This window comes from Propithecus coquereli, unplaced genomic scaffold (genome assembly GCF_000956105.1).
Source record: "Propithecus coquereli isolate 6110/MARCELLA unplaced genomic scaffold, Pcoq_1.0 Scaffold193, whole genome shotgun sequence".
NCBI lineage: Eukaryota > Metazoa > Chordata > Mammalia > Primates > Indriidae > Propithecus > Propithecus coquereli.
In genome coordinates, this window is record NW_012144190.1 from 2353210 (window position 1) to 2378249 (window position 25040).

General features: G+C 59.1%; 3 protein-coding genes across 7 annotated transcripts in view; 2 read left to right on the plus strand and 1 right to left on the minus strand.

The window, feature by feature from the left end:
- TBC1D17 (TBC1 domain family, member 17) overlaps window positions 1–9959 on the minus strand; it is a 12650-nt gene extending 2691 nt beyond the window's left edge. Inside the window, exons 1-14 of one of the 3 annotated variants that reach the window (XM_012643154.1) lie at window positions 9898–9959; window positions 9591–9726; window positions 9087–9185; window positions 8761–8835; window positions 4927–5050; window positions 3840–4047; window positions 3169–3280; window positions 2921–3079; window positions 2410–2538; window positions 2228–2331; window positions 1491–1585; window positions 949–1065; window positions 763–863; window positions 550–649 (exon numbers count right to left, since the gene is read on the minus strand). In XM_012643154.1, coding sequence (XP_012498608.1) covers window positions 550–649; window positions 763–863; window positions 949–1065; window positions 1491–1585; window positions 2228–2331; window positions 2410–2538; window positions 2921–3079; window positions 3169–3280; window positions 3840–4047; window positions 4927–5050; window positions 8761–8835; window positions 9087–9185; window positions 9591–9611 — 1444 coding nt within the window. In that variant the 5' untranslated portion in view covers window positions 9612–9726; window positions 9898–9959. The other 2 variants (XR_001137436.1, XM_012643152.1) reach the window with 2 other exon arrangements.
- Window positions 9960–9977: 18 nt separating this feature from the next.
- AKT1S1 (AKT1 substrate 1 (proline-rich)) lies at window positions 9978–17680 on the plus strand. Of its 3 annotated transcripts, XM_012643157.1 has the most exons (6): window positions 9978–10087; window positions 10595–10749; window positions 13626–14005; window positions 14937–15014; window positions 15096–15265; window positions 16630–17680. In XM_012643157.1, the coding sequence occupies exons 2-6, from the start codon at window positions 10697–10699 to the stop codon at window positions 16771–16773; spliced, it is 825 nt and encodes a 274-aa protein (XP_012498611.1). In that variant the 5' UTR covers window positions 9978–10087; window positions 10595–10696; the 3' UTR covers window positions 16774–17680. The 3 variants fall into 3 exon arrangements, with proteins under 3 accessions (XP_012498611.1, XP_012498613.1, XP_012498612.1); XM_012643159.1 differs by lacking the exon at window positions 10595–10749 and having other exon boundaries at window positions 9980–10087; XM_012643158.1 differs by lacking the exons at window positions 9978–10087; window positions 10595–10749 and adding an exon at window positions 11220–11245.
- An 815-nt stretch (window positions 17681–18495) lies between these two features.
- On the plus strand, window positions 18496–24334 carry PNKP (polynucleotide kinase 3'-phosphatase). The gene is made up of 17 exons (XM_012643155.1): window positions 18496–18611; window positions 18871–19034; window positions 19673–19719; window positions 20075–20374; window positions 21104–21183; window positions 21272–21329; window positions 21413–21520; window positions 21779–21850; window positions 22801–22849; window positions 22932–23002; window positions 23076–23168; window positions 23244–23340; window positions 23422–23483; window positions 23660–23769; window positions 23848–23935; window positions 24039–24100; window positions 24184–24334. The coding sequence occupies exons 2-17, from the start codon at window positions 18884–18886 to the stop codon at window positions 24299–24301; spliced, it is 1566 nt and encodes a 521-aa protein (XP_012498609.1). The 5' UTR covers window positions 18496–18611; window positions 18871–18883; the 3' UTR covers window positions 24302–24334.
- The last annotated feature ends 706 nt before the right edge of the window (window positions 24335–25040 follow it).

Here is a 25040-nt window from a genome sequence, read left to right on the forward strand (position 1 = left end):
TATATTTTTAGTTGTCCAGCTAATTTCTTTCTATTTTTTAGTAGAGACGGGGTCTCGCTCTTGCTCAGGCTGGTCTCGAACTCCTGACCTTGAGCTATCCACCCGCCTCAGCCTCCCAGAGTGCCAGGATTACAGGCGTGAGTCACCGCGCCCGGCCAGAGAACCATTTTCTGATCCCCGGCACAAGGTGAGCAGCAGCTGGGTGGAGCTAAGAAGCGGTAGGAGCCACACCCAGGTCCTTATTTCTGAAAAGTATCCAACAGATTAAGCTAAAGTTAAAGCCAAAACGGGATCCAGGTGAGCAACAGGTAGCCAGCTCGCCTGGCACGCGGCGAGTGACAGTGCCCGCACGGCTGCGTTCGCTGAGGTTTTGCTCCAAACTGCAATTCTGCCTTTACATGTAAGTGTTAGGCTCTGGGTTACAGGGGGGTGTTTCTCTTGTCTGGATCAGAACCAAATGTCCAGGACGCCACCTGTGGCTGCTACCGGACAATCTTTGGCAAGGTCCGTGGCCCCACTGTCTCCTGCCCACCCACCCGAGATACATACCCAGGAAGTCACAGAGCTGGGGGTCCAGCACCCTCAGGAGCAGCAGAAGTTGCCCGAGTTGCCGCTTCATGGTCTCCTGACTCTCTTCAAAGTTCCCTTGCTGCAGGAGGGAGGAGGGGGGAGGGTGGCCCTCATGAGGAGCAGAGACCCCTAATCCTTTGAGGGGGCCTGTGCCTGTCTCCCACCCCTGCCCTGAGGTGGGAGACAGCTCACCACGAGCTCCATGAAGCCACAGAAACACCAGAAGGCATCCACCTCGTTCTGAATGACGTAGAGGATCGGGGAGAGGAGGTCACTCATGCCCTGGACGTAGCCTGGGGGGACACGCGATCAGGGTCCAGCCCAGGCCCTCTTCGCCCCGCCCCACGGCAGACCTCCCCACGCGGGCCCGCGCCCTACCCAGGTCGAAGTGGTACATGCAGTATGTGAGCAAGATGTCGTTCAGCAGGCCCAGCCCCGGGTTCTCCGGACCCTCGTAGAACTTGTTGGTCCTGTCAGTGCGGCTCACGTCTCTCTCTGTGGGGATGGGGCACAGGTGCAAAGGTGAGGTGGCCCGTCCCCGCTGGCCACCAGCACCAGCCCCCATTCCTCCTCTTGCCAGCAGCCCGCAAACTTGGGGCTCGCTCTGGGGAGGAGCGGAGCCGGTTCCAGAAACTGTCACTAACACTCTTGCCATGAGGCACCAGGCTCACACTTACCGACCTGTCCTCCCACAGGTGGGGAAACTGAGGCCCGGGGAGGTAAAAACACCTGCCAAGATCTCATGGTGAGTAAATGACAGAGCTGAGACTTGACTCCAATGTGGCCTGAGTTCCCTTCTGCCTCGGCCCTACCTGGCCATTCCCACCGCTGCTCACCCCACTTCCCTCCCAGGTGACCTGGCCCTGGTCGTGGGGAGGCGAGGGCTCCCATCCTGCCCCGTGTGCCACCCCCGCACCCACCGATGAGGCTGCGGTATCCGTGCAGCAGTGAGTTCCTCCGCTCCTGCTCGGGGCTCACAGACTTCCACTGCAGCTTCATGCGGAAATACTCGTCCCTGAGGGCGGGAGACATGATGCGTTCTGACACCCCTCGGTGCAGCACCCAGAGAAGCACCTGTGGACCTCCTGGCCACCTCCCCATCCTTCAGGGCTCGGATCCCAGGTCGCTCCCACAGAGCCCCTCCCTGACCACGCAAACCCAAGAGGGCCACCCAGTGATTCTTGCCACCGCCCCTCATGCTCCCCTCTCCTGACGTCACTACATAGACATCCTTGAAGACTTTTGGTGAAAGTCTGTCACCCCCATGCAGGACAGAGAACCCCAGGGACAGGGAACGGTCAGGCACTGCTGTATCCACAGTGCCCGGCACGGGGCTGGACACACAGCAGGTGCATAATATGCCCCAGGAATGGGCCCTACTGGGTGACAGAACACACTGCAAAGCTGTGGTCCCGAGAACAGCGTGGCGCAGGAGTGAAAACAGCAATCCATGGAGGCGGGAGACGGACCACACGGGGGTAGGGACGGGTCCGGCTCCTTCACTGCCACGTCCCCGCCGGGCGCGGGACAGCGCCCAGCACGTGGCAGGCTCGAGACCGGCGTTCATGCAACAAGCCCCTACGAGGCGCCAGGTGTTGTGCCAAGCAAGGCGGGGCTCCCGAGGACACCGGGGTAGGGGACACAGCTTCTCACTCACGTTTTCCTGCGCACGTGCGCCTTGTGCTCCTCGGCTGAGCCCTCCCAGCTGAGGTAGCCCAGGAGGAATTTCCATGCCTCGCGCCGCAGGCCGGGGCTCAGACCCTGTGGGCGCGGTGGGGCGGACAGCTCAGCGGGGCCCCCTCCCGGCCCTACCCGTCCTCCTACCCACCCGCCGCTCACCCCAGAGAAGATCCGGCTCTTCAGCTCCGAGACCTGCTGCAGGCGGCCCTCGGGGCCCACGTGGCGGGCCCACTCCTCCTCTGTGACTGGAGGAGTCCGCTCCACGGCCGGCCGAGGCCCCAGCTCCACCTGCGGGATGCTGGGCGAGTGAGCCCAGGGGCTCGGCTGGGGCTGCCCAACCCTGTCTCAGTCCACGGCCCACTGAGCTGGGAGCCCCGCTTAGCTGCACGGACGGTCAGCAGCCAGGGACAGGAAGCAGCTCCTTCTCTGGGTCAGCAACAAAGTCGCCCCCCACGTCACGAAGGGCCCCCCAGTAATAAGAGCCATCAGGTGCTCACCATGCCTGGCACGGCTGTGTGCACGTTCTGTGAAATCGCTCCTGCCCCTCGCTGAGGGGGTACCAGTACTGTCCCCGTTCTACCAAGGAGGAAACTGGGGCCCAAGGAAATGAAGTCATGTGCCCAAGGTGACACAGCCAGAGAGGAACAGGGAGGGTCCCCTCAATACTCACACAGGAAATGACCTCGAACCCTGGCTCAGGCTCATCATCGGGTGGCGGGGGGAGGTCAGAGGAGGCCCCCTCGGGGTGTGGCTGCAGGGCTCCCCGGAAGAAGTTGGTCACTCGGGAGAAGCCACTGAAGGTGGTAGAGTAGGGGTCCTGGAGGAAGCGCTGGGGACAAGGCCGGGGATGGTCACGGCCCACCCCTTCTCGTCCCTCCCTGCCCACACCCCGCCAGGCCTGGCGCCAGCGACACTCACAGACACCACATTGGAGCTGTCCTGGTCAAAGAGCTGCAGGTGGTAGAAGGAGTTGGAGAGGGCGGAGGAGTCGTGGGGGAAGACAAGGTAGAGGCGGGAGTCCTGTGGGGAGCTGGGAGGCAGGAGGTGACACACAGGTGACGCACAGGTAGGGCCCAGGGTCCCAGGCTGTCCATGCCCACTCTACATTTGTTCCAGCTGCAGCGCCCAGCCACCCTTGGGGAATCCCTCATTTTGCGGGTGTTAAGGGGGAGGCCTAGGCCCCAGGGGTGGGCACATGGCTCAGGGCTGGCCAGTGAGGGCCTTCCACCTCCCTGGCCAGGGTGACTGACTCATGGACGAGCCAATGAGAGGCAGCCCTGGGATCCTGCTGGAACGTGGGGAAAAAGTCACTTTGTAGCCACCGCGATTGCTAAGCCAGGGCTACTGGGGGCCCAGACAGTGAGAGCAGCTCAGAGGAAAATAGAGCAACTCTTTCCAACCAGGTTTTGGGCCCTGGGTCCTGCCTGAAATCAACACTGCCCATTGGGTTCTCAGTTACTTGAGCCCGTCAACACCTTTTTCCCTCCTCTAAATCGGTGCGCGTGTTTCTCTCACTGCCCTGAGGGGTCAGGCTGCCGCCGCGGAGGGACAGGGCCTGGTCAGAGGCCCGGCAGGGGGAGAAGACTCACCTGGCCAACAGCAGGTAGCGGCTGAGGACGCGGAGCAGGGCGCGGGTGCCTCCGCGGTGGAAGTGCAGGGCGGGCAGGGAGCCCCCAGCCTGGGTCACCAGGACCAGGTAGGCCCAGCTGAGGCCCGGCTTGGAACGGCGGATGGACTTGAGCTCCCCCAGACTCACGGAGAAGGCCCAGGAGCCCCGAGGGGAGCCGGGCTCTGCACCTGGAGGGACGGCGCCATGTTGGGAGAGGTGTGGGAGGCCAGAGGCGGCCACGCCAACTTAGGTTGTTCCTTTATCACGGTCACCTCCTGAGGGCCCCACCACGAGCCACCCCCAGCCCTGGTCTCTGGGAACTCTAGGTCACCTCACACTTCCTAGGAAGCACAAATGAATAAATGGGAGGGGAGCCCAGTGGACACATGCCTGTTCCAGAACCTTCCCAGGCCCCCCATAACCTGCAGGGTAAAGACCATATTGCTCATCCTGGCACTTGAGGCCCTTCAGGTCTGTCCCTGGCCCCTTGCCTGTCTCACCACCAAGCTCCTCTTCATTCTGACCCCACACTCGCGCTACCATGAAAGGCTAGTGGCTCCCTGAACACACCCGCTGCCACCTGCCCCTGGCCTGCGTGGGCTGCGCGCTCTGCCAGGACAGACAACTCCCAGCATCCCTCAGAGTTGAGCTCTAGCAACACCTCTTCCTGGAAGGCGCCTGCACTTCCCAGAAAGATCAGGTGGCTTCTCTGGATGTCCCCAGTAGCCTGTGTGACTCCAGGAAGGTGAGAATCACCCCCTGACGGGCTGCATCTGTTACCCCCACCAGCCTCGAACCTGCAGAGGCAGGACTCATGTGGGGGTGCCCACAGCCCATCTGGGAGCCTGGTGGCAGGAGCAAGGCTGCAACCCCCAAAGAAGCTGGCCACGCTGCATCTGGGCGGACAGAGTCCTGTGTCCCCATTCGCTTCTCTCCTGGGACCGGAAGGCAGTGAAAGGCAGCCATCTTGACTGTGGGCAGCAAAGCCCTTGGGGCCATGGCCCACTGAAGGCAAGACGTGTGCCACTTGCCCCCACTTGCCCTCAAGGGGCACCAGCTCAGCCTACCTCTCGCGGGCTCTGCGTGGCGGGGCTGTGCCCGCACGGTGCTGATGACAGCCCAGTCAGGTTCATAGCCAGGGTCAAAGGTCGGCTCCTCCTCAGAGGTGCAGGAGTCGCCCCCACTGGAGTCCTTGTGGGAAGAAAGGAGAAGAGAGTGAGGGGCTACAGATTCAGAGTTTCCAGATCTGAGCCTCAAAGCCACCCTGGAAGGTAGCCCCATGGAACAAAGAGGGAAACTGAGGCACAAAGGAGGTACAGCACTTGCTCAGAGTCACCCAGTGCAGCCAAGGAGTGAGCCAGGGCTTGAGTCCAGTCTCCCGGTGCACGGGGAGGTGAACGCTACGCAGCAGGTAGCTCTGCAGTCCGACTGCCGGCGCTCAAAGGAGCGGCTGATACTCGCTAGGGAAGTGCAAATGGAAACCACGTAAGATGGCACTTCACGCCTGCGAGGTTGGTGGGCGTCAAAAAGCCAGATGATATGTGTTTGTGAGGATGCAGAGAAAGTGGAACCTTCATACACCGCTGATGGGAATGTAAAATGGTGCCACCGCTTTGGAAAAGTCTGGAAATTCCTCGAAGGTTAAATACAGAGTTACCATAGTGACCCAGCAATTCCACTACTAGGTATGTACCCAAGAGAAATGAAAACACAGAAACTCACCCACTGATATGTTCCTAGCAGCAGTACTCGCAATAGCCAAAAGGTGGAAACAACCCAAATGTCCACAAGACTGATGAATAAATAAAATATGGCACATCTATGCCACGGAATGCTATTTAGCATTAAAAACAAACAAAGTACCAATGTTACCACAACATGCATGGACCTTGAAAATGTCCCGACGCCCAATGCAAAAGAGCAAAGGATCACATATTATATAATTCCATTTACACGAAACAGCCGGAATAGGCAAATCCAGAGACAGAAAGTAAGTTCATGGTTGCCAAGGGCTCCAGGAAGGGAAGAATGGGGAGTGACTACCAACAGGTACAGGGTTTCTTTTGGAGACGATGAAATGCTCTGAAATTAGACAGCGGTGATGATGACACAACCTCCTCAATACACTGAAAACCACCGAACTGCACACTTGGAGACAGGGTCTTGCTCTGTCACCCAGGCTGGAGTGCAGTGGTACAATCATAGCTCACTGTAGCCTCAAACTCCTGGGCTCAAGCTTCCCTCCTCCTGCCCCAGCTTCCCAAATAGCGGGGACTACAAAGGCACACCACCATGCCTGGCCTGCTTTTTAAAATTTTTTGTAGAGATGAGGTCTCACTGCGTTGCCCAGGCTGGAGTACAGTGGCTATTCACCAGCAAGGTCCCAGATCACTGCAGCCTTGAACCCCTGGGCTCAAGCGATTCTCCCACCTTGGCCTCCAGAGTAGCTGGGACTAAAGGCACGGGCCATTATGCTTGGCTCATTTTTTATTTTTTGTAGAGATGGGGGTCACACTATGTTCCCGGAGCTGGTCTTGAACTCCTGGCCTCAAGTTATCCTCCCACCTCGGCTTCCCAAAGTGCTAGGATTGCCTGGTGGCCCGAAGACAGCTTTGAGCAGACAGTTCCCTGCCTCAGCGAGAGGGTCAGATTAAAACGTGAAAGCTCCAAGAATGTTGCAGCAAACACCATTTCAGAGCTCACAGCGTAGTTCTGGAACTAAGACACTCGGAGTAGCAGTGGAGGAAGAATCTCAGTTGCAAAATTTGCTGCTTTTCAGCCTTCGACCCAAGTCAACGAATTAGGTCAATCTGCACAGCCTAAAAATGCCAAAATGCCGCATCTGGGTAAATGGAAGGGGAGGGGAGGTGTTCGCTTTATTTGCCTTGTTTACCCACCCTGCCCAGTAATGTCTGTAATCATGAAGATGGAATAAATTGGAACATTTAGCTTCCATCATTAAAAAATAATAAATAAATAAATAAAAATAAAAGGCCACTAGGGCAAGCACTGTAGGGTCTCACTAATCCAAGCAAGCTCTGACGTCACCCAACCAAGGCCAACAGGCTCCTACCTCTTGGAGTCTTGTGGAGTGAGAAAAACAAACTTGTTGCCTTAACGTGCCGTCGGCCCAATTTGGTGCTCCTTGGAGCTGATGTGTCCTGACTCGCATGTGAGCCTTTTCTGCAGAAGCCTGTCTCGCTGGGTCTCTGTTATTCAAGAATAACCGCCAAGAGCAGCAACATCCTCAAGAAAGGCACTCAGAGTGTCCGCGAGATCAGTGAAAAGTGCAGACTCCTGGCTGCTTCTTTGCCAACAGTGAAGCCAACTCCCTCAGGAAGGGCTCTGGAATCTACATTTGTACCCCCCACACCGCAGCCAGGTCGTTAGAAAGTCTGATGAAATTTAAGAAAAACTAATACAGAACTGCTCTTCCCATCTAAAATAAAATTGGTTTGAAAGGTGAAGTCACTTGCCCAGGGGGACACGAGAGAGGTGGGACGCCCCATCTTTCTGGTTCCACATCTCAGTGTGCTGCCCCGAACTGTCCCTCCCAGACATCCTTGGGCCCCCAACACTGTGGTGCTTGAGGAAGGGGGAAGCCAGGTCCTCCTGGGCTCTTACTGCTCATCAGCTCTTTTAACCTCCACTTTCGGAACGCCTGGGTCTCCAGGAAAGCACGTTAGGCTGCCTCAGGTTATAAAGTCATCTGACAGGGACAGTGGCGCCTTTCTGGCAGCATGTTCATCCAGACCAAGCGAGGTATGTGCAGGATCACAAAAATCCACAAATTCCTTTGAACAGACTATATAAGGCCCCCTCTGCCCACTGCCCTGTCAAATCCCATTCATTTTTCAAGATTCAAGAAGTGTCAAACCCTTGTCGCCTCCTAAATCTGTCCCCTCCTCTCTGTCCTCCCCACTCCAGCTGAGGCTTAACCTCTCTTCCTGAAGCATCACATCAGCCTCCTCCCAGACCTCCCAGCCACTAATCTCCCTCCATTCAGTCCTGCAGCCCAGCTTCCACAAGGCCCCCCAGGGGCTTTCTGCACCCACAACCTTCTCCCATGGTTGCCCAGGGTCTCCTGGCACAGAGTCTTGGGGGTCTGCTTGGGACAAACAGTCTTCTCAGCCCAGCATTTCAGGCCCAACCTTTCTAGCAAACCTCTCTACAGAGACATCCAACTTCCCAGTATGGCCTGAAACACGCTTTCTTCTGCCATCCCTGAAAAATACCCTCTTGTCCCCTTCTTATCCTTAGAGTCCCAAGTCAAATGTCTACTCTCTCAGGAAGAGCTGGGGGTCTGGAATCAGACTGTCTGGGTTCGAACCCAAGTTCCAACACCTCCTAGCTTTTTTGACCTCAGAAAAACGGCCCCTTTTCATCATGTGTCAGTTTCTCAAAAGTAGAGCAGGGGTGAAGGCTTAGGTGGTGTCTGCGTGTGACTCATCTCTGGGTCCCAGCAACGGCCAGCACAGGGCCTGGCCATAGGAAGCCTCAGGAAACATCTGATAACAAAGGGGAGGAGGGGGCATCGGCGAGTGGGTGAGTAGCCCCAGTCAGGTGCTGTCCTCTGGACACAATGGCACACTGCACCAGAGAAAATGCCACACCCCATCAAGTAACTGGAATCCACAGGGCTCTCCCAAAGAGTAAAGGGGGTGAAAAGACAACTGTCCCCATGGCCTGAGTCTCATGGTCCCTGCTCTTTTCTTGAATGGGCATCCTCAGCCCATTTTACAGAGAGGAGAAAACCAGGGAACAGAGAGAACCCAGTTTCCAAACAGGGTCACACATGCCTCAAGAGTAGGTCTGGGATTGTACCTAGGTCCCACAAATGCCTTCCACTGCGCAGACCTAGAAAAAAGCAGGTGGTGAAGGAGAAAGGGAGGGAGGCCTACCTTCTTGGAGAAGAAGATTTGGGTGGAATCTCCAGCCTCCTCTACAGGAGCCCAGTGCAGGAGGACGTCATTGTCCTGAGGGAAGAGGGGAGGTGTTAGAGGCGCTCCCCACACCCCACTGCCAAAGCTTTCCCCGACAGGTTTCCAAACTTCTCCAGTCTCCACCCGCCACCCTGCAAAGCCCCGCCTCTCATTTCAGTTCTTATGCCCCCACCCCCTCCCGCTTTCTAAAGTCCCATGGCTGACAGCCATACCATACTCCTACAGATGCCGCCTCCATCCCGCTGCCTCAGAGCCGGCCTGAGCCCGGCTCCCTCCCAACCCACCTTCTCCACGACGCGGATGACACCAGCAATGAGGGAGTCCGGATCCTGGTACTTCTTAGCACTGGTGTGCAGGTACACGCCTCCCTTCTCAAACACCACCTGGGGGCAGGAACCAGTGAGGGGCGGCGCCAAGTGAGGGACGACAGGTCAAGGAGGCGGGGCCCTGGAGGGAGCCAATGGGGGCGGACCCCGGGAGGAGCTATTCCTAGGGGGCGGGGCCAGGAAGGCCTCCGCTGAGGGGACAGTCGTGGTCAAGGCCAGAGACACGCTCGGCGTTCGGGTGTGGGTGTGCATTCCAGAGGGGGCGGGGCCCAAAGAGTCTCCAGAGCCCAGGAGGCGGGGCTCAGAGATTTGGTCTCCCCTTGGGCAGTGGACTGGAGCGTTTATGAGAGGTCGGTGTTCGCTAAGGCTCTGCCGACCTCCCAGTGTACCCTCACGGCCTCAGGGAGAAGCAGACCGCTGGACCGGGGTGTTTCGAATAGACAGAAGCGAGGGAATACTTACTCTGTAGCCAGCACCTTCCATAGCCACCGCCGAAGGCCCCACTGCCCCGGCCTCCTCCTTTTCCGGGTCAACGTGTTGTCACATCCGGAAAGAACACTCCCCCCAAAGCCGGACAGTGGTAGCACCCGTATCAGTTCTAGAGCACAAGTGGATGAAACCATCTTTAAGAACGGGGTAATTTAACTACAAAGATTCAAGTCACATGGCGCAGACGCTATAGAGCTAGCCAGAGTGCGCAGGCGCAGTGTTACCACTCTCACCACGAAGTAAACAAGTGGGAGGGTCTAACAAGAGCTCCACCACCTACCTCAAGCTCTCCCCGAAACGCCCACTTCCTTCTCCATATTGTATACTGGCATCGAAGCCAAGAAGGTGCCATTTTGCTCGAGGGCACGGCCAAAGCAGGTCGCCTGAGGCCATGTTAATACGGGGCAGTCTCATCTCTCTGCGAGGCGCAACAGCAAGGTGCTGGAAAAGAGGAACGGACAAAAGAAAAGGTGAGAGGAACCGTCCACCACAAGAGGCGCTGAGGGACTCGGGATAACGGGAGGAAGCCGTCAGTGCCCCCGGAAACGAAGCAGCCCCAGACGAATTCCTGAGTCACCGTCGAGAGAAAGCGGGCCGAACTGCCATTTTGAAGCTGGGCAAACCGAAGCCAGAATGCTGACATATTGGATCTTTGCCAGCCTTGGTGTTGAAGGGGGGAAGGTTGGAGGGAGGGAGAGCCCATGTACATTATGGGCAGATGAAGCCAGGCTGGCTGCCATGTCGTTAACGGGAACAGATTTCCTCTACTTCTGCGGAAGAAGTTGATTGTGGGTGAGGGACGTCAGGTTGCTCGCCCTAAGTTTACTGTGGTCATGAGTGAGCACGTGCGGACAGCCATATTTCTTGGGGGCATATCAAAATGGTCTAGGCTTGTTTCTGCGCAAGCTGAAGCCTTTCTTTCACCATTTCTCTTATGGGAACCTTGTTGTCGCCGTTGCCCACTGGTCCGGATGAAGCCCCTGTGGCCGCCATTTTGACTTCGGGCGGCCCGGATAAGGGAGGCGGAGTGTGCGGAGTGGAGGAGGGGCAACTACGCGGACGTGACGCACGGCGCCGCCATGTCTTTTGAGGGCGGCGACGGCGCCGGGCCGGCCATGCTGGCTACGGGCACGTGAGTGGAGGCGGCGTTGTAAACCGCGGTGTGGGGAGGATTTGGCCATTCGGAGGCAGCGGGGCGCTGGGAGGGCAAGCGGCTCGTGGGAGGGGTATGGCCTACATAGAACAGAGGGCAGAGATCACCCAGCGACCCTTTGCCGAGCGCTGGAAAGAGATCGCTTGCGAGCACCGTCGTGTCTGACCCGAGGCAAATCCTAGACAGCCTTCCTTCCGGTGTCCAGACCCACGGGGATCCTTACCTTGGCCGAGGATCATATCCACGGCGTCGGGGGGTTGCTCGGAGGGCCTCGGGGCGCCCCTCACCCGTCCAAGGGCGGGACTTCCGGTCCTGGCCCCCGCCTGGGCGGGATTTCCTGTTTTCTTCCTAGAGAAGTGGGTCTTCCCTGGACCCCCGGGCGAGGTGGGGAGTTCTCCGAACCGCAGAGCAAGGCCCCAGACATTCACCCCACCCCTGGCTACGGTGTGCATGATCGGGTTCCTCACGTCTTCGGGTGAGGGGCCCTTGCATTTTGACAGGTGGGGGGTTCACTAGCATTCCTCCTTCCTTGGGGGACTTTCCTCACCTCTTCCTGGAGTCACTTTCCCCTGTCTCCTCTCCTTGCGTCTCTTCCCTCCTCACTCATCCTAAGAGGCCAGTTGCCTTACCGCTCCCCCTCCTCTGCAGAACAGATCTCAGCTGCTTCTCATCTCTGTCTAATCTTGAACTCCAATGGGGCGGGGTTCTTTCTCCATCTCTCAGCTCCTTGGAGGAGACAGGACTTCCTCCAGAAGCTGAGGGATAGGGATACCGCCTTGGTCTGGGCTACCCTCCCTCTGGGTAGCAGACTCCAGAAAGCCCAGGCCTTGGCAGAAAGGTCTGTTTAAATGGCCCTCCTGCTTTTGCCCATGCGTCCTCTCTAGGTGGGGGAACCACCACAACCCACTCAGCCCCATTTCACTCTGTTCAACCCTGTGGTTACTCCAAGACACAGCACAGAGCGGGAGTTTAACCCTGATGTCCTCTTCCAGGAAGCCTGCCCCCTTATTCTCTATGCGTCATTAGGGACTAGGGGCCCAAGGACATGAGAACCCCAGGCCTAGCACTGCCAGTGTGATCTTGGACTAGTCCTTTCCCTGCTCTGAGCCTCACTGTCCTCCATCAGATGAGAACAACATGAGGAGTGTGTTTGAGACACTGGGCTCCTCCCAGTTCTGTGGGTTTGGGGGCCAGGCAGACAGCAGTTTCACCCCCACTTCTGCCCTGTCTAGCTGTGTGCCTCCTGGCCAGTATCTTAAGCTCTCTGAGCCTCACTTTCCCAATCCGGATTAGAAGATCGTAAGTTTTTCCTTACAAGGCAGGCAGAATGGTGGCTGGGATTAAGAACAGGCTCTGGATCCAGACTGTCAGAGTCCAGATCCCAGCCCTGCCTCTTTCCAGCTGTGTGACCCTGGTCAAGATGCCAAGTCTCCCTGGACCTGAATTTACAACTGTAAGATGGGGTGGTAACAGCTCCTCCCTCATAGGGTTGGTGAGAGGGTGGGATAAGAAGGTTGATCACACTCAGATCCCTGCCTGCCGAGTATGAAGTGCTAAATAAATCCCTTCTGTCCAGCAGGGCTTTGTACTCCCTAAGCCCGGTCGTGAGTTCACAGCTCCCACCTTCATGGGTCGGACAGAAGGTGAGGTGCCAGGTCTGGAGTCGCTGCACGGAGTAGGTGCTCAGCAAACACTGGCGTCTGTGATTATGAGTCACACAGGGCCTGCAAGTGGAATGCAAACTCCAGACTCCCTGCTCCCTTTCACTGCAGCCCTGGTGGGCTAGACCATAGCTCTGCTTGAATCCCTCCAATGACAGTGTGCTCACCACCTCCCCAAAGAGCCTCTTCAGCTACCCAACAGCTCTGGCTCAACCACTGTGGTTAACTGGGGAAGGAAGTGAGGCACAGAGAGGGCTGGTGAGTGATCCAAGGTCACACAGCAGGCTTGAGACAGAGTCAGGGCAGGAACCCAGCCTTCTCACCCCTCATTCTTCAGCAGATAGTCTGTCTGCTTGGGGCCAACCTGGCTTGGGGATGGAAGTCCCTGACATTGGGGAGTTCACTGTCTGATAGAAGAGGCAGACAGAGGTATAACTGTCAAAGCTTAGGTGACATGAGCTATAATGGAGGGAGCCCAGGGCATCGTCGGGGCTAGTGAAGTCATCTCATCCATCCTAGGGATTAGGGGAGACTTGGAGAGGAACTGCCAGAACAGTCTTGCAGGAAGTACGTAGCTTTGCGGGTGGATTTCCACTTATAGGAACCACCTTGTCCGTAGGCCCAGGCCTCAACGGCTCTGGAAGGCTAGAGAGGCATGTAGCCTGTGAGGCCGGGGCGGGCTGAGGAGCTGGGACCCTGTCCTGGGGGTTCAGGCCAGGGCCAGGGGCAGCTCCGGGTACAGAGGGACTTCTCCCGGCCTCGTGCCGGACGGACTGGAGGGAGGCGATGGTGCAGGGCAGCACTGGCTGACAGACATGCCATGCAAGCCCCACGTGGAACTTTAAGTTTTCTAGAAGCTATGTTGAAAGGGTAAAAAGAAAACAGATGAAACTCATTTTAACCATATTTTATTTAGCCAGTTTATCTAAAGTGGTACTTAAACATGGATTCAGCATGGGATTGCGACTGAGCTGGAGTGCTTTCTACTTTTGTACTCGGTCTTCGAGTCCGCTGGGTCGCACACTCACGGCTCCTCCCTGCCGTGTGGCTGGTGGCTCCTGCCGGGACGGGGCGCGGGGGTGGTGGGAGTCTGCAGAGGAGCGGGTCTGGAAAGGACGGGGTGGCTGGGAGAGGCGTGCGGATTCGGTGCAGCCAGCCCAGCCTCAGCCCCCGCTGTCCTGCTCTGGCCCGCAGGGCGCGGATGGCGTCGGGGCGCCCCGAGGAGCTGTGGGAGGCCGTGGTGGGGGCCGCCGAGCGCTTCCGGGCCCGGACCGGCACGGAGCTGGTGCTGCTGACCGCCGCGCCGCCGCCCCGCCCGGGCCCCTGCGCCTATGCGGCCCACGGCCGGGGCGCCCTGGCGGAGGCCGCCCGCCGCTGCCTCCACGACATCGCCGCGGCTCACAGGGCTGCTGCCGCCGCCCGGCCCCCTGCGCCCCCACCAGCACCACAGCCGCCCAGCCCCGCGCCCAGCCCACCCCAGCCTGCCCTGGCCAGGGAGGACGACGAGGAGGACGAGGACGAGCCAACAGAGACCGAGACCTCTGGCGAGCGGCTGGGCGTCAGCGATAACGGAGGTGAGTGGGCGGCGGGAGGGGCTGGCGTGGCTGCCGCTGGGCAGTTGTCCGCAGGAGGCTTTCCTGCGGTGGGACTTGCTTGCCTCCGAGCCCTGATGTTCCTTGGAAGCTGCAGTCTCCAGAGCCTGGCAGCCAGACAGGCTTGCCCATGAGTCACTAGGTGACCCTAAGCCAGTCATTTCCTGTCTCTGAGCCTTACTGGTTCCCTTACACTGGCGCCTGGGCCAGCTTTGTGCTGGGAGCGTTGGGCACTGAGACTCAAAGCAGACTCTTGCCCTTTTCTCAAGAGACTGAGTCTGGCCAAGGAATTGAAGTCGTGACATAAGGCAATGCCTTGTGGAGGCCATGAGGGGGAGGGATACCTCCTGAGCAGGAGGTCGGATGCTTCCCAGAGGCTGGACTGTAACACTAGGGCTTTGAGGCGTGAGTAGGAGTTTGCAAGTGGCTCAAAAACCAGAAGTTGCTCATTTGTTGTTACCAGTGGCTAGCCTCCCCACCGTTGCGGGAGAAAACCTGCATAGGGTGAAGGGCACAGACATCTTGGGTTCAGATCCTGGTGATGCCACTAAGTAGCTGTGGGACCTCGGGCAAGTGACTTAGCCTCTCTGGGCCTCCGGGTCTCCACTGTCAAATGGGGATCATAATCACTCCATATTTGTCTCAGCCTGTATTTGAATCACATCATCCCAAACAGATCTTAGAGAGGTTTCGAGTTAACGGAGCCAATTATTTGCACCTGAGGGTGTAACAGAGCGATAGAACCTGGACTCGCTTGTGCAGATGACCAGGCAGGTAACTAGGGGAAGGGTGTTCGGGACAGAAGGTATAGTAATCACAGAAGCCACAGGGAGGCGGCGGCAATGGCTGGGGTTGAGGGCACATGGAGTGTGACGGGGACCTGACTGTCCCGGGCCTCTAATGCCATCCACAGGGCTCTTTGTGATGGACGAGGATGCCACCCTCCAGGACCTGCCCCCCTTCTGTGAGTCAGACCCTGAAAGCACAGATGGTGAGTGTCCCAGGCTGTCCCCATGCCTGGGGGGCTGGCACGAGGGCAGGGACAGAGGCTGAAGGCCACCCTCTCTCCCAGACGGCAGCCTGAGTGAGGAGACCCCTGCTGGCCCCCCAAGCTACTCAGTGCCCCCCGCCTCAGCCCTGCCCACACAGCAGTACGCCAAGTCCCTGCCCGTGTCTGTGCCCGTCTGGGCATTCAAGGAGAAGAGAACAGAGGCGCGCTCATCAGATGAGGAGAACGGGCAGGTGAGGGGCAAATGGTGTGTTGGGGGGTGGGGAGGGAGGGAGGGTGGCCAGGAGGGCTCAGAGCCACCATCCCCCGTGGATGCCGCTTCGCACCCCTGGGCTGATGAGTCTTCCCCTCCGCCTCAAGAGGTGCGTTGCTGGGCCACAGCCCTGCACTTTTAACCACTGCAGCCTTGTGTGTCCCGGTACCTTGTAGAGAAACCTTGTCCTTCCAGGAGCAGGGCCATTTATAGCGCAGCCGCTCTGGGCAAGGTGTGAGTATTTTGGCATTCCTGGCAGATGGGGAGACTGAGGCTCAGGGGGTCAGATCAGCCCCCCATGCCCACCCTGCCTCCTCCCAGAATTTGTCCCATTCCCTTGTGCTCTGTCTTCCTTCCCAGTGCTGGGCGGCCTGAGTGGGTCCTCCTCACTTATCACTGAAACTCCCTGACGCAATGGGGAAACCGAGGAACTGAGAGGACATGTGGCTTGCCTGAGTCTGGGTCTGTAAAGAGCAGAGCTGCAATTGGAACCCTGCTTCCTTTTGGGAGAGGAGGCCTCGGTCCCCTTACCCCCTCAGGCCTCAGTGTCCTCATTTGCAAACCAGCAATCACAAGGGTGACCCTGTCCCCACACTGTAGGAGGGCCCAGAGAGGCATTGAAAGGTGGAGACGAAGAACAGGGTCTGGTCCGGGCGGGGTCCGTCAGCGCTGTCCTTGCTTGCAACTCCCGGAAACACATTAAGTGAATGTTAGGTCTCCTGAGTACTTGGGTTGGTCTCCTACTCGGCGCAGATCCAGCTGCTTGCCGGTGGCCTCTCTCTTCTACTGGGGGGCAGGTCGAGCTCCGGGTGACAGGGGCTGTAATGGAGGTAGCACTAGGTGCTGGGGCTGCAGGACCCTCCCCAGTGGGAGCCAACATGGGGAGGCATCCTTTCTGTGCAGCTGTGGCCACCTGTGGTTCACCTTTCTTCAGCTGATTATCTCATCTCGGCCCTCACAGGGACCCTGTTATCAGCCCCATTTTTCAGAGGGGGAGACTGAGGCCTAGGGAGGCGAAAATTGTTGTTACAGCTAGAGGTCTAATTGGAACATGACTGGGTCCCCAGCCCAAATCCTCAGACATGAGACCGCCTGGGTGCACACACAGCCTTAACTGTCAACAGACAGTGGCGCTTCCAGGGTGTGAGAAGTAACGGCCCAGATCGAGAAGGGGCGGAGGAGAGGGGCAGGAAGGCTTCTCGGAGGAGGCGGTGTCTGAGTCAGGGTGAAGGGCATTGCTGGCAGTAGGCATCACAGGCACGAGTGGGAGGGCGGGAGCGTGCCAGGAACGGGGGGGGGGGGGGGGGGGGTGGCGCTGACTCCTCCGCGTCGCTGTCTCTGCAGCCTTCCTCGCCCGACCTGGACCGCATCGCGGCGAGCATGCGCGCGCTGGTGCTGCGGGAGGCCGAGGACACCCAGGTCTTCGGTGACCTGCCTCGGCCACGACTCAACACCAGCGACTTCCAGAAGCTGAAGCGGAAATACTGAGGCCAGGCAGGGAGCTTCCCGGCCCTGCGTCCGCCCCGCCCACACTACACCCCCGCCCCGCCCCCGGGGCCAGCCAATCCCGTTCAGATCCGGACCGGCCTCCCCGGGATTGACCAGTCCCTGCCAGTCCCCGCCGTCCTTCGGGCCCACGAGCTCCGGCGCCAAGGAGCGGGATCTGCCCAGTCTCCCGATTGGGTCTGTTGCCCCTTTCTCTGCCCAGCGACAGATTCTATTGAGGGATTGGCTCGCTTCCCTCGTCGGACTGTCTAAGCCGTAAATGGGTCAAATCCGTCGTTTTCTGCCTAGCAACAAGGGCTTTGCTCGCATGGCATTGGCTCCATCCCTGATAGAGCACAGCCAAGGCCCAGGATTGGGTAGTGGCACTCCACTCCACCTAGTGACTGGGCAGCTCCTTCACTTCATTGGCTCGAATCCTGTAAAGGGCTTGACCAATTTCCCAAGAGTCACCGTCCGCCCTTCCCTAGTTCTCCCACCTGATTGGCTCCAGCCTCCTGGGGGCGTGGCCAAGCCCTCCTCTACCCAGAATTGGCCTGCGGCCTTCAATTTAGGTTCTTTACACTACTAGGGCTGGGGTCCTTTTTTGCCCAAGTCCTTACAACTTGTACCCCTGGCCTCCTTAGGGATGGCCCAATCCTGTCCCTGCGTCTGACACCTCATTGATTCCATCCCCACAACAGCCTGCCAATCGAAGCCCGTCCCTGCATCCAGGACGGTACCAGCTCCCGCCCCTCTCCCCCCAACCCCACAGGTGCCTTAAAAGGCCCTCGTCCACCCGAGGTGGGGGGCTGGGGGCCTCACTCTCCGGCCCTGGCGTGGGGGAGAGAGTGGGGGATGGGGTATCGGCAGTTGGGAGGGACGCTCTGTAATTAAAGAGTTTTACCTCTGACAAATGAGTGTGAGGAGTGTTACTTGTGTTCGTTCAACAAACATTTTCTGAAGCTGAATGAGCAGCATCTGGTTCTCAGTAGAGTTGGAATTACTGTCACCATTTTATAGGTAAGAAAACGGAGATTCATGGGGTACGGGTAGGGGAGGATTCTAGTCCTGTGTGATCATGGAACCCCAATCTTAAGGGAGATGAGTGTTGGAACCGGAATGGTCCTTAAGGAATCAGTCTCTGGAGCCCACATATTCCCCAGCAAAGCCAGGAACCTCCAGCCGGCAGTTTCCTGCCATAAGAAGACGACTGAAGGTTAGAGCGCAAGTAGAACCAGGTCCGAAGTTAGAACCAGGTAAACACGGAATCTCCATCTCCCGTGTGATCACCACGGGTAGAGTGCTAACAATAGACAAGACTTAAACAGGGCTTACTACCATTCAAACACTTTTATAAGCTGTTGGTATGTATTACCTCCTTTAATCCTAGTAACACCACGAAGTGGAAACAATCACCCCCTTTATAGGCGGGAAAACTGCAGCACCGAGGGTAGAGCAAAAGAACGAAAGACCTAGGACTAGGAGTGCTGTCAGGGGCGGGGGCTACTTCGACTAACAATGATCATTACATGGGAAAGAAAGCTTAGAGGTCAAAGTGGAAAGAAAATCTGTGAACGGAGGATCCACTCCCTCTACTGGCCTGAGCTTCGCATTGCAACAAGAGAGATGAAGCGGAAGGACCCTAAGGGCCAGAGGTCTGGGAGGGGGCGGGGCTGCCGTCGTGGGAGGAGCCAAGGCTCCCCCCCCCCGTCCCCCCGTGGGACGAGTCATTTCCGTCCGCCGAGGCCCAGAGAGCCGCCCGCCGAGGTGCGGGCAGAGCGCCTCGGGCAGCAGCCCCGCCTGGGTCGGAAGTGGCGCCTGAGCCCGAGCGGCGGGCACAGGTGAGTGTGGGCGCGAGACGGGGGCAAGCGAGAGGCTCCGGGTCTCCGCCTTCGGAAAGCAGGGATCCCACCTCGCCGACGGATGGAGCTGGCGTCGTCGCCTGGGAAACGGCGCAAGCCCGAGGCTGGCGAAGGGGTGGGATTTCCGGAGCCCTCAGAGGCTGGAGGGAATTTCTGGTGGTAGTGGGAGGAGGCGGGACTTCCTGTAGCGAACTCGGGCGACTTGCGGCTGAAACCCATTTACCTGCTTCCTCCCTAGGCCGGCACCTAGGATGGCGGAGGTGGAGGTCCAGGGCCGCCTGTGGCTGGAGAGCCCCCCTGGAGGGGCGTCCCCAATTTTCCTGCCCTCAGGAGGGCAAGCCCTGGTCCTGGGCCGGGGACCCCTGACCCAGGTTACGGACCGGAAGTGCTCCAGAAACCAAGGTGGGCAGGACGGGGCCTGCTTCTGGAGCGGGAACACTGGCAGTGGGAAAGGTGGACAGTTAATCGAGTGAGAGAGACGGTCAGCTGGCCTCTAGGTGGAATTGCGTGGTGTAGCCAGTTCCAAAGTTGGAAGATGCCCTGTGAGGAGCACAGAAAGAGAAGGGTTGTGCTTGACTTAGAACTAGGCAGACCCCTCAGGGGAAAGGGGATGGAGCCAATTCCGAGAGAATGGTCACTGGGCGGAGAAAGATGCTCATAGGCCATCGTGAAGGCCTGAAACAGGCTACAGCCCTTGCCAAAGAGAGACGATCCTACGGAGAAAAGTAAATGTCTCTAGGAAAGGGTGGACGGTAACAGGCCAAGCCCAGGACCTGCATCTAGCCACACTTTTTGTCAAGGAGGAAGCCACTTCTGTAGAGAAAAGTATCCGCCCTGTCCCTAGGCAAGGACCAGTGTCAGGCAATCCTAGGGCCTCTATCTGGCTATTGCATGTCAAGGAGCCAATCCCATTTAGAAATAAACTGCCTCCTACTCCCTCCCGAATGGATGCTATAGCCTGAAGCTGGCGACACTCCCCAGAAATGAGGGAATCAATCAGAAAAGTATGTAAATCCTGACTCTACTCCTTCCACCCTCAGTGGAGCTGGTCGCAGATCCTGAGACCCGGACAGTGGCAGTGAAACAGGTACTAGTGCTTCTGAAAGGGGAAGCAAGGCCTGGGGGTGGGGTTCAGGGAGGAATCACAAGCTGGCGGGTACAGACCCATTAGAAAAATCTGATTGGCTGGGGGAGAAGGAGGTGTGGCCCGTAAAGCAGTGCCTCCTTCAGTGGGGTGGTGTCCTTCCATTCCCTTTCAAATTGGACGACACTGGAAACCTGTAATCTTTCCAAAGCCCCAATTGGTGGTATATAGCGAAGAGGTGGGGCTTAAGGGTCTGATTGGTAGATGCAGAAAGGCAAGTCCTTTCCCAGGGTATTTGATTGGAGGAGGTGTCTTGTGGGGGTGGAGCCAGTCGAAGCACCTCCCTCTTTCTCTGCAGCTGGGAGTTAACCCCTCAACTGCCGGGACCCAGGAGTTGAAGCCGGGGTTGGAGGGCACTCTAGGGGTGGGGGACACGCTATATTTGGTCAACGGCCTCCACCCGCTGACCCTGCGCTGGGAAGAGACCCGCACTCCAGGATCCCAGCCAGATACTCCACCCGGCACCCCTCCAGTGGCTTCGGAGGAGAAGGAGGAAGCTGAGCAGCAGAAGAAGCGGATGCGGAAGTCATCCCCCGGCTGGGAGAACTTGGGGAAGTTGTTAGTGTTCACAACATCTGGGGTGAAGCCCCAGGGCAAGGTGAGGGCCAAGCTGAGGGCTAAGGGAGCAGCAGCATCCTGGGGACTTGATCCCAAGTTTGCTTTGTGCCCGTGTGCCTCAACTTCTTTTAACTTCCATGTACTGTTCTGAGAAATGGCCCTGATAACAAACTCCGGGGTCATTACAAGCAATGGGGAAAATGATGTATGTCAGCTCCTGCCTGACCCACATAACCATCTAGCAGTGATCATGACCATGTCAGCAGGAGTTATGACGAGTATCTTTTTAGGGCCAGAGAGACTTGAGTTCAAACGCTGTTACCACCACATTCTCTGAGTCCCACTTCTCACTGCTACGATGGTGATTCCATGAAAAGCACGTGGCACAGTCCCTGATGTGCAGTTAGCACCGATCAAAGCTTTGCTCCTGTTTTTATTGTCACGGTTATTAACCCTGTGCAGTGGAGGAGGCCAGGGGAGAAGGGTGGCTAAGATACCCCCATTTTAAGGACTGGAGCACTGTGGCCGGGGGCGCAGGAGTGGTGGGAGCCAGTGAAGATCTCAGGCTCTGCACTTGGGGTATCAGTGACAACGTTCTTGCTGTGCCATGTCCTCACACAGACATGCAGGTGCTCTGTGACTCCGTTTCCCCATCTCTAAGATGGGGGTAGTAATAGACCCTGCCTCACTGGGTTGCTGTGAGTCACCCTGAGTGAGGAGGGTCAGAGATGTCACAGTACTGCTATTCCTCTTTTCTTGGCAACACCAGGTGGCCGGCTTTGATCTGGATGGGACCCTCATCACCACACTTTCCGGGAAGGTCTTTCCCACTGGCCCCAGTGACTGGAGGTGACAAGAGGCGAGAGAAGGATGTGAGTGAGGCCTGGAGTCCACCTCCAGGCCCCGGGTGACCCCTACTGCTTCCTACCCACCCTAGGATCTTGTACCCAGAGATTCCGAGGAAGCTCCGGGAGCTGGAAGCCGAGGGCTACAAGGTGTGTGCACGTGGTGTCCAGACTGCGGGTCAGACCAGGGCCCTCGTGAGGAGGGTGCCTGGTGACACCCATCTCTTCTCCAGCTGGTGATCTTCACCAACCAGATGGGCATTGGACGTGGGAAGCTGCCAGCAGAGGAGTTCAAGGCCAAGGTGGAGGCTGTGGTGGAGAAGTTGGGGGTCCCCTTCCAGGTACGGCTGGAAGGGAGGCTGAGGGGCTATGTGGGAGACCCAGAGAGGGTTATGAGACCCCAATTGAAGAAGAAGGGGAACAGGGACCCTGGGATGAGGGGCAGAGGCCTCGGAGGGGCGGCTATGCTGCCAGGAACCCAGCATAAGCCACCAGCTCTGGGTCACTGGCAGCTCTCCCTGCGTTGGTGAGTGTTGGGGTAGCATCCAGTGGGTGCTCCAGGGGGAGCTGAGGATGGCGTGACCCCTCCCCATCCACAGGTGCTGGTGGCCACACACGCGGGCTTGTACCGGAAGCCAGTGACTGGCATGTGGGACCATCTGCAGGAGCAGGTGAGCTGCGCTGCCACTGGCCTCCTGCCCCGCCGCCCCCTGGGTCTCTCTGGTCCAGTCCTCTTTCTCACTCCTCCTCTCCTGTCCTCCTTTGGTCCCCAACTTCTGTTTTTACTTGTCACATCCTAGGTGTTGGTTTATGAGGACAGTGCTCTCGAACTCTGAAAATCAGAGTGGTCGAGAGAGATACTGCTCATTTGTTCATTCATTCCTATGTGTGCCTTCGTTCTGAAGTTCAGCCCATTTTTGTGCTGAAGACATTAGCGAAGGAGAAAACGCGTCCGCGGCAGCAGTGTACAGTGAGGGCGGGACTGTAAGTGGGTAGACTGGGTGTAAAATAGCAGAGAGTGAAGCAAGACAAAGCAAGGTGTTGGTTTAGCTACAGTGCTCAAGGATGGCCTCTCTGAGAAGGTGGCGTTTGGGTAAAGGTGTAAAGCAGGTGAGGGAAGGAGCCATCGATGCCCGGGGAGAGGCGCAGACTGGAGCAACAGCCAGTGTAAAGGCCCTGAGGTAGGGCCGGGCCTGGTACCGTTACCGGCAGTGGGGCAGCCCATGTGGCTGGACCTGAGTGAGCGAAGGGAGAGAGCAGGGCCTTGTGGGCCACAGTGAAGACTTTGCTTTTACCCGGAGTGAGGCGGGAGCTGGGGAAGGGCTGCAGGAGAGGGGCTGCGAGCTGACATCGTGGGCACAGGCGCCCCCTGGTGGCCACTTGGGGAACTGACGGGAGCGGAGGCGGAGGCCGGGAGACAGCAAGGTGACTGGAGTCCAGGCAGAGGTGATGGTGGCGGGCTCCAGGTGAAGGTGGTGACAATGAGTGAGAAGTGGTCGGAGGGTGGGGACGTGAAAGGTCAGAGATCAGGCCCGGTGCAGGGCACAGACCAAGCGGAGCAGCCCCAAGGAGCCCGGCAGACAGCCGCGGGAAGGGGGTCCTCACTGCCTGTCCTTCCCAGGCCAACGAGGGCGTGCCCATCTCCATCGGGGACAGCGTCTTCGTGGGAGGTAAGGCCGGGGGCTGCTGTGGCTGGGCCGGGCGCCCCCGTCCCGGCTTGCTGGTGCACAGAAGGGGTGTCCTGTGTTCCAGACGCAGCCGGACGCCCAGCCAACTGGGCCCCCGGGCGGAAAAAGAAGGACTTCTCTTGCGCAGACCGCCTGGTGAGGCCCCGCCCCTCTGCCCCGCCCCCTCAGGGGTCTGGCCCCACCCTCTGACCTCTGCCCTCACCCCCAGTTTGCGCTCAACCTTGGCCTGCCCTTCGCCACGCCCGAGGAGTTCTTTCTCAAGTGGCCGGTGGCCCGCTTCGAGCTCCCCGCCTTCGACCCGGTGAGGCCCGCGGCGGGCGCGGGAGGGCCCTGGGCCTGGTGCGGGGGTCTCACGCGTCCTGTCGGCCCCTCGCAGAGGACCGTCTCCCGCTCGGGGCCTCTCTGCCTCCCCGAGTCCAGCTCCCTCTTGAGCTCCAACCCGGAGGTGGTGGTCGCCGTGGGATTCCCCGGGGGTGAGACGCCCTGGCCTCCCTCTGGATGCCCGACCCCCGCCCGCTGGTCCCAGGCCGCCTGCTGACACTCGCCCCCCACAGCCGGGAAGTCCACCTTCCTCCAGGAGCATCTCGTGTCGGCGGGATACGTCCACGTGAACAGGGTACAGCCCGTCCGCGGCTGCGCGACCCGCACCGTGCCCAGTCCCGTCTCGCTTTGGGGCCGCTTCCCTCCCGTCACTGCCCCGCTGCGTGCCCCTGCTGCTCTGCCCCGTCGCGGGCTTGGTCTCCTCCCGCGTCTCCCGACCCGTCTGTGACCTGCTCTCCCCGCATCCCCCAGGACACGCTGGGCTCCTGGCAGCGCTGTGTGACCACGTGTGAGGCAGCGCTAAGGCAAAGGAAACGGGTCGCGATCGACAACACGAACCCGGACGCCCCCAGCCGGGCCAGGTACCAGGGCCCCCGGGGAGGCGGCCGGTGGGGTGGGCCGGGCCCGCGGACAGCGCCGCACCTTCCTGGCCCCGACAGGTACATCCAGTGCGCCAGAGACGCCGGCGTCCCCTGCCGCTGCTTCCTCTTCACCGCCACCCTGGAGCAGGCGCGCCACAACAACCGGGTGAGCCCCTGCGCCCCGCGAGCCCTCCCCCCCAGCCCCGCCCCGGCCTGACCCCCGCCTGACCCCGGCCTGACCCCAGCCTGCCGCCCTCCCCACCCCGCAGTTCCGCGAGATGACCGGCTCCTCGCACGCGCCCGTGTCTGACGTGGTCATGTTCGGCTACAGGTACCACCGCGGGCGGGCGGGCGTGGGGCGGCGCCCGGTCAGGCGGCGGCCTGGCCCTCCCTCACTGTCCCATCCGCTGCCAGGAAACAGTTCGAGGCCCCGACGCTGGCCGAAGGCTTCTCGGAGATCCTGGAGATCCCGTTCCGGCTGCGCCCGGAGCCGCGGCTGGAGCGGCTGTACCGCCAGTTCTCCGACGGCTGAGCCGCGCCCGCCCGCAATAAACGCTGCTTTCCTCAAGCTTGGCCAGCGCTTTGCGGGGAGCAAGGGGGTCCTCGCTGGGGGTGGGCCAGGGCCTGCCTCAGGAGGCTCCATTTGTTTCTTGCAGACTGAGGCTTTAGGGACATTGTCAGGAAACAGAAAAGTGGGGTCGGGGGCTGGTGCTGCCCGTCTGTCCCTCCGGGTGGGACCCAGCTTGCTTTGGAGGGAGACCGGCGTTCAGTTCCAGGACCCTGCGAAGGCCCTGCAGAGGCGATTCAGGCTTTGCTGGGACCTGGCTATGGGCACTTCAGTGAGGGTGGAGAACCAGGGGTCAGGGCCCTGAGTGGGCCTCTCCAGAGCCAACAGTGAGCCCCATTACCCAACTTAGAGCTTGGTTCAGGGACATGAGGACAAAACCCAGGCGGGGCTCGGGTTCTCTGACACTGGACGTCAACCCAGTGCACATGGGTCTGGACCTGCCGCTGGGAGATTATGGTGACAGCCAGGAGCCAGACCCAGCCCTGGGACCCCAAAGCTGGAGCCACCACACCAGGCAAAAAGTGCCCCCACCCAGCTGCTTTCTGCTTACAGCCAAACAAGGGCTGATGTGGAGGCCTTGAAGGCCACACCCACCAAGCAGAGCCAGCCTGTCAGAGCTGGGAGCCACCGCAGCGGGAGCCCCGTCTGGCCTCCCAGCTCTAGTGACAGTGATCTCAAAGTGTGGCCCCCAGCCAGCAGCCCG

What these genes read in the sequence shown, in the direction of transcription:
- AKT1S1 (XM_012643157.1), top strand. Translation starts at nt 10,697, where the DNA reads ATGTCTTTTGAGGGCGGCGACGGCGCCGGGCCGGCCATGCTGGCTACG. An exon ending in GCCATGCTGGCTACGGGCAC is followed by an intron (nt 10,750 to 13,625) that starts GTGAGTGGAGGC and finishes TCTGGCCCGCAG; the next exon opens with GGCGCGGATGGCGTCGGGGC. An exon ending in CAGATGAGGAGAACGGGCAG is followed by an intron (nt 15,266 to 16,629) that starts GTGAGGGGCAAA and finishes CTGTCTCTGCAG; the next exon opens with CCTTCCTCGCCCGACCTGGA.
- PNKP (XM_012643155.1), top strand. Translation starts at nt 18,884, where the DNA reads ATGGCGGAGGTGGAGGTCCAGGGCCGCCTGTGGCTGGAGAGCCCCCCT. An exon ending in AGTTGGGGGTCCCCTTCCAG is followed by an intron (nt 21,521 to 21,778) that starts GTACGGCTGGAA and finishes CCCCATCCACAG; the next exon opens with GTGCTGGTGGCCACACACGC. An exon ending in GTGGTCATGTTCGGCTACAG is followed by an intron (nt 24,101 to 24,183) that starts GTACCACCGCGG and finishes ATCCGCTGCCAG; the next exon opens with GAAACAGTTCGAGGCCCCGA.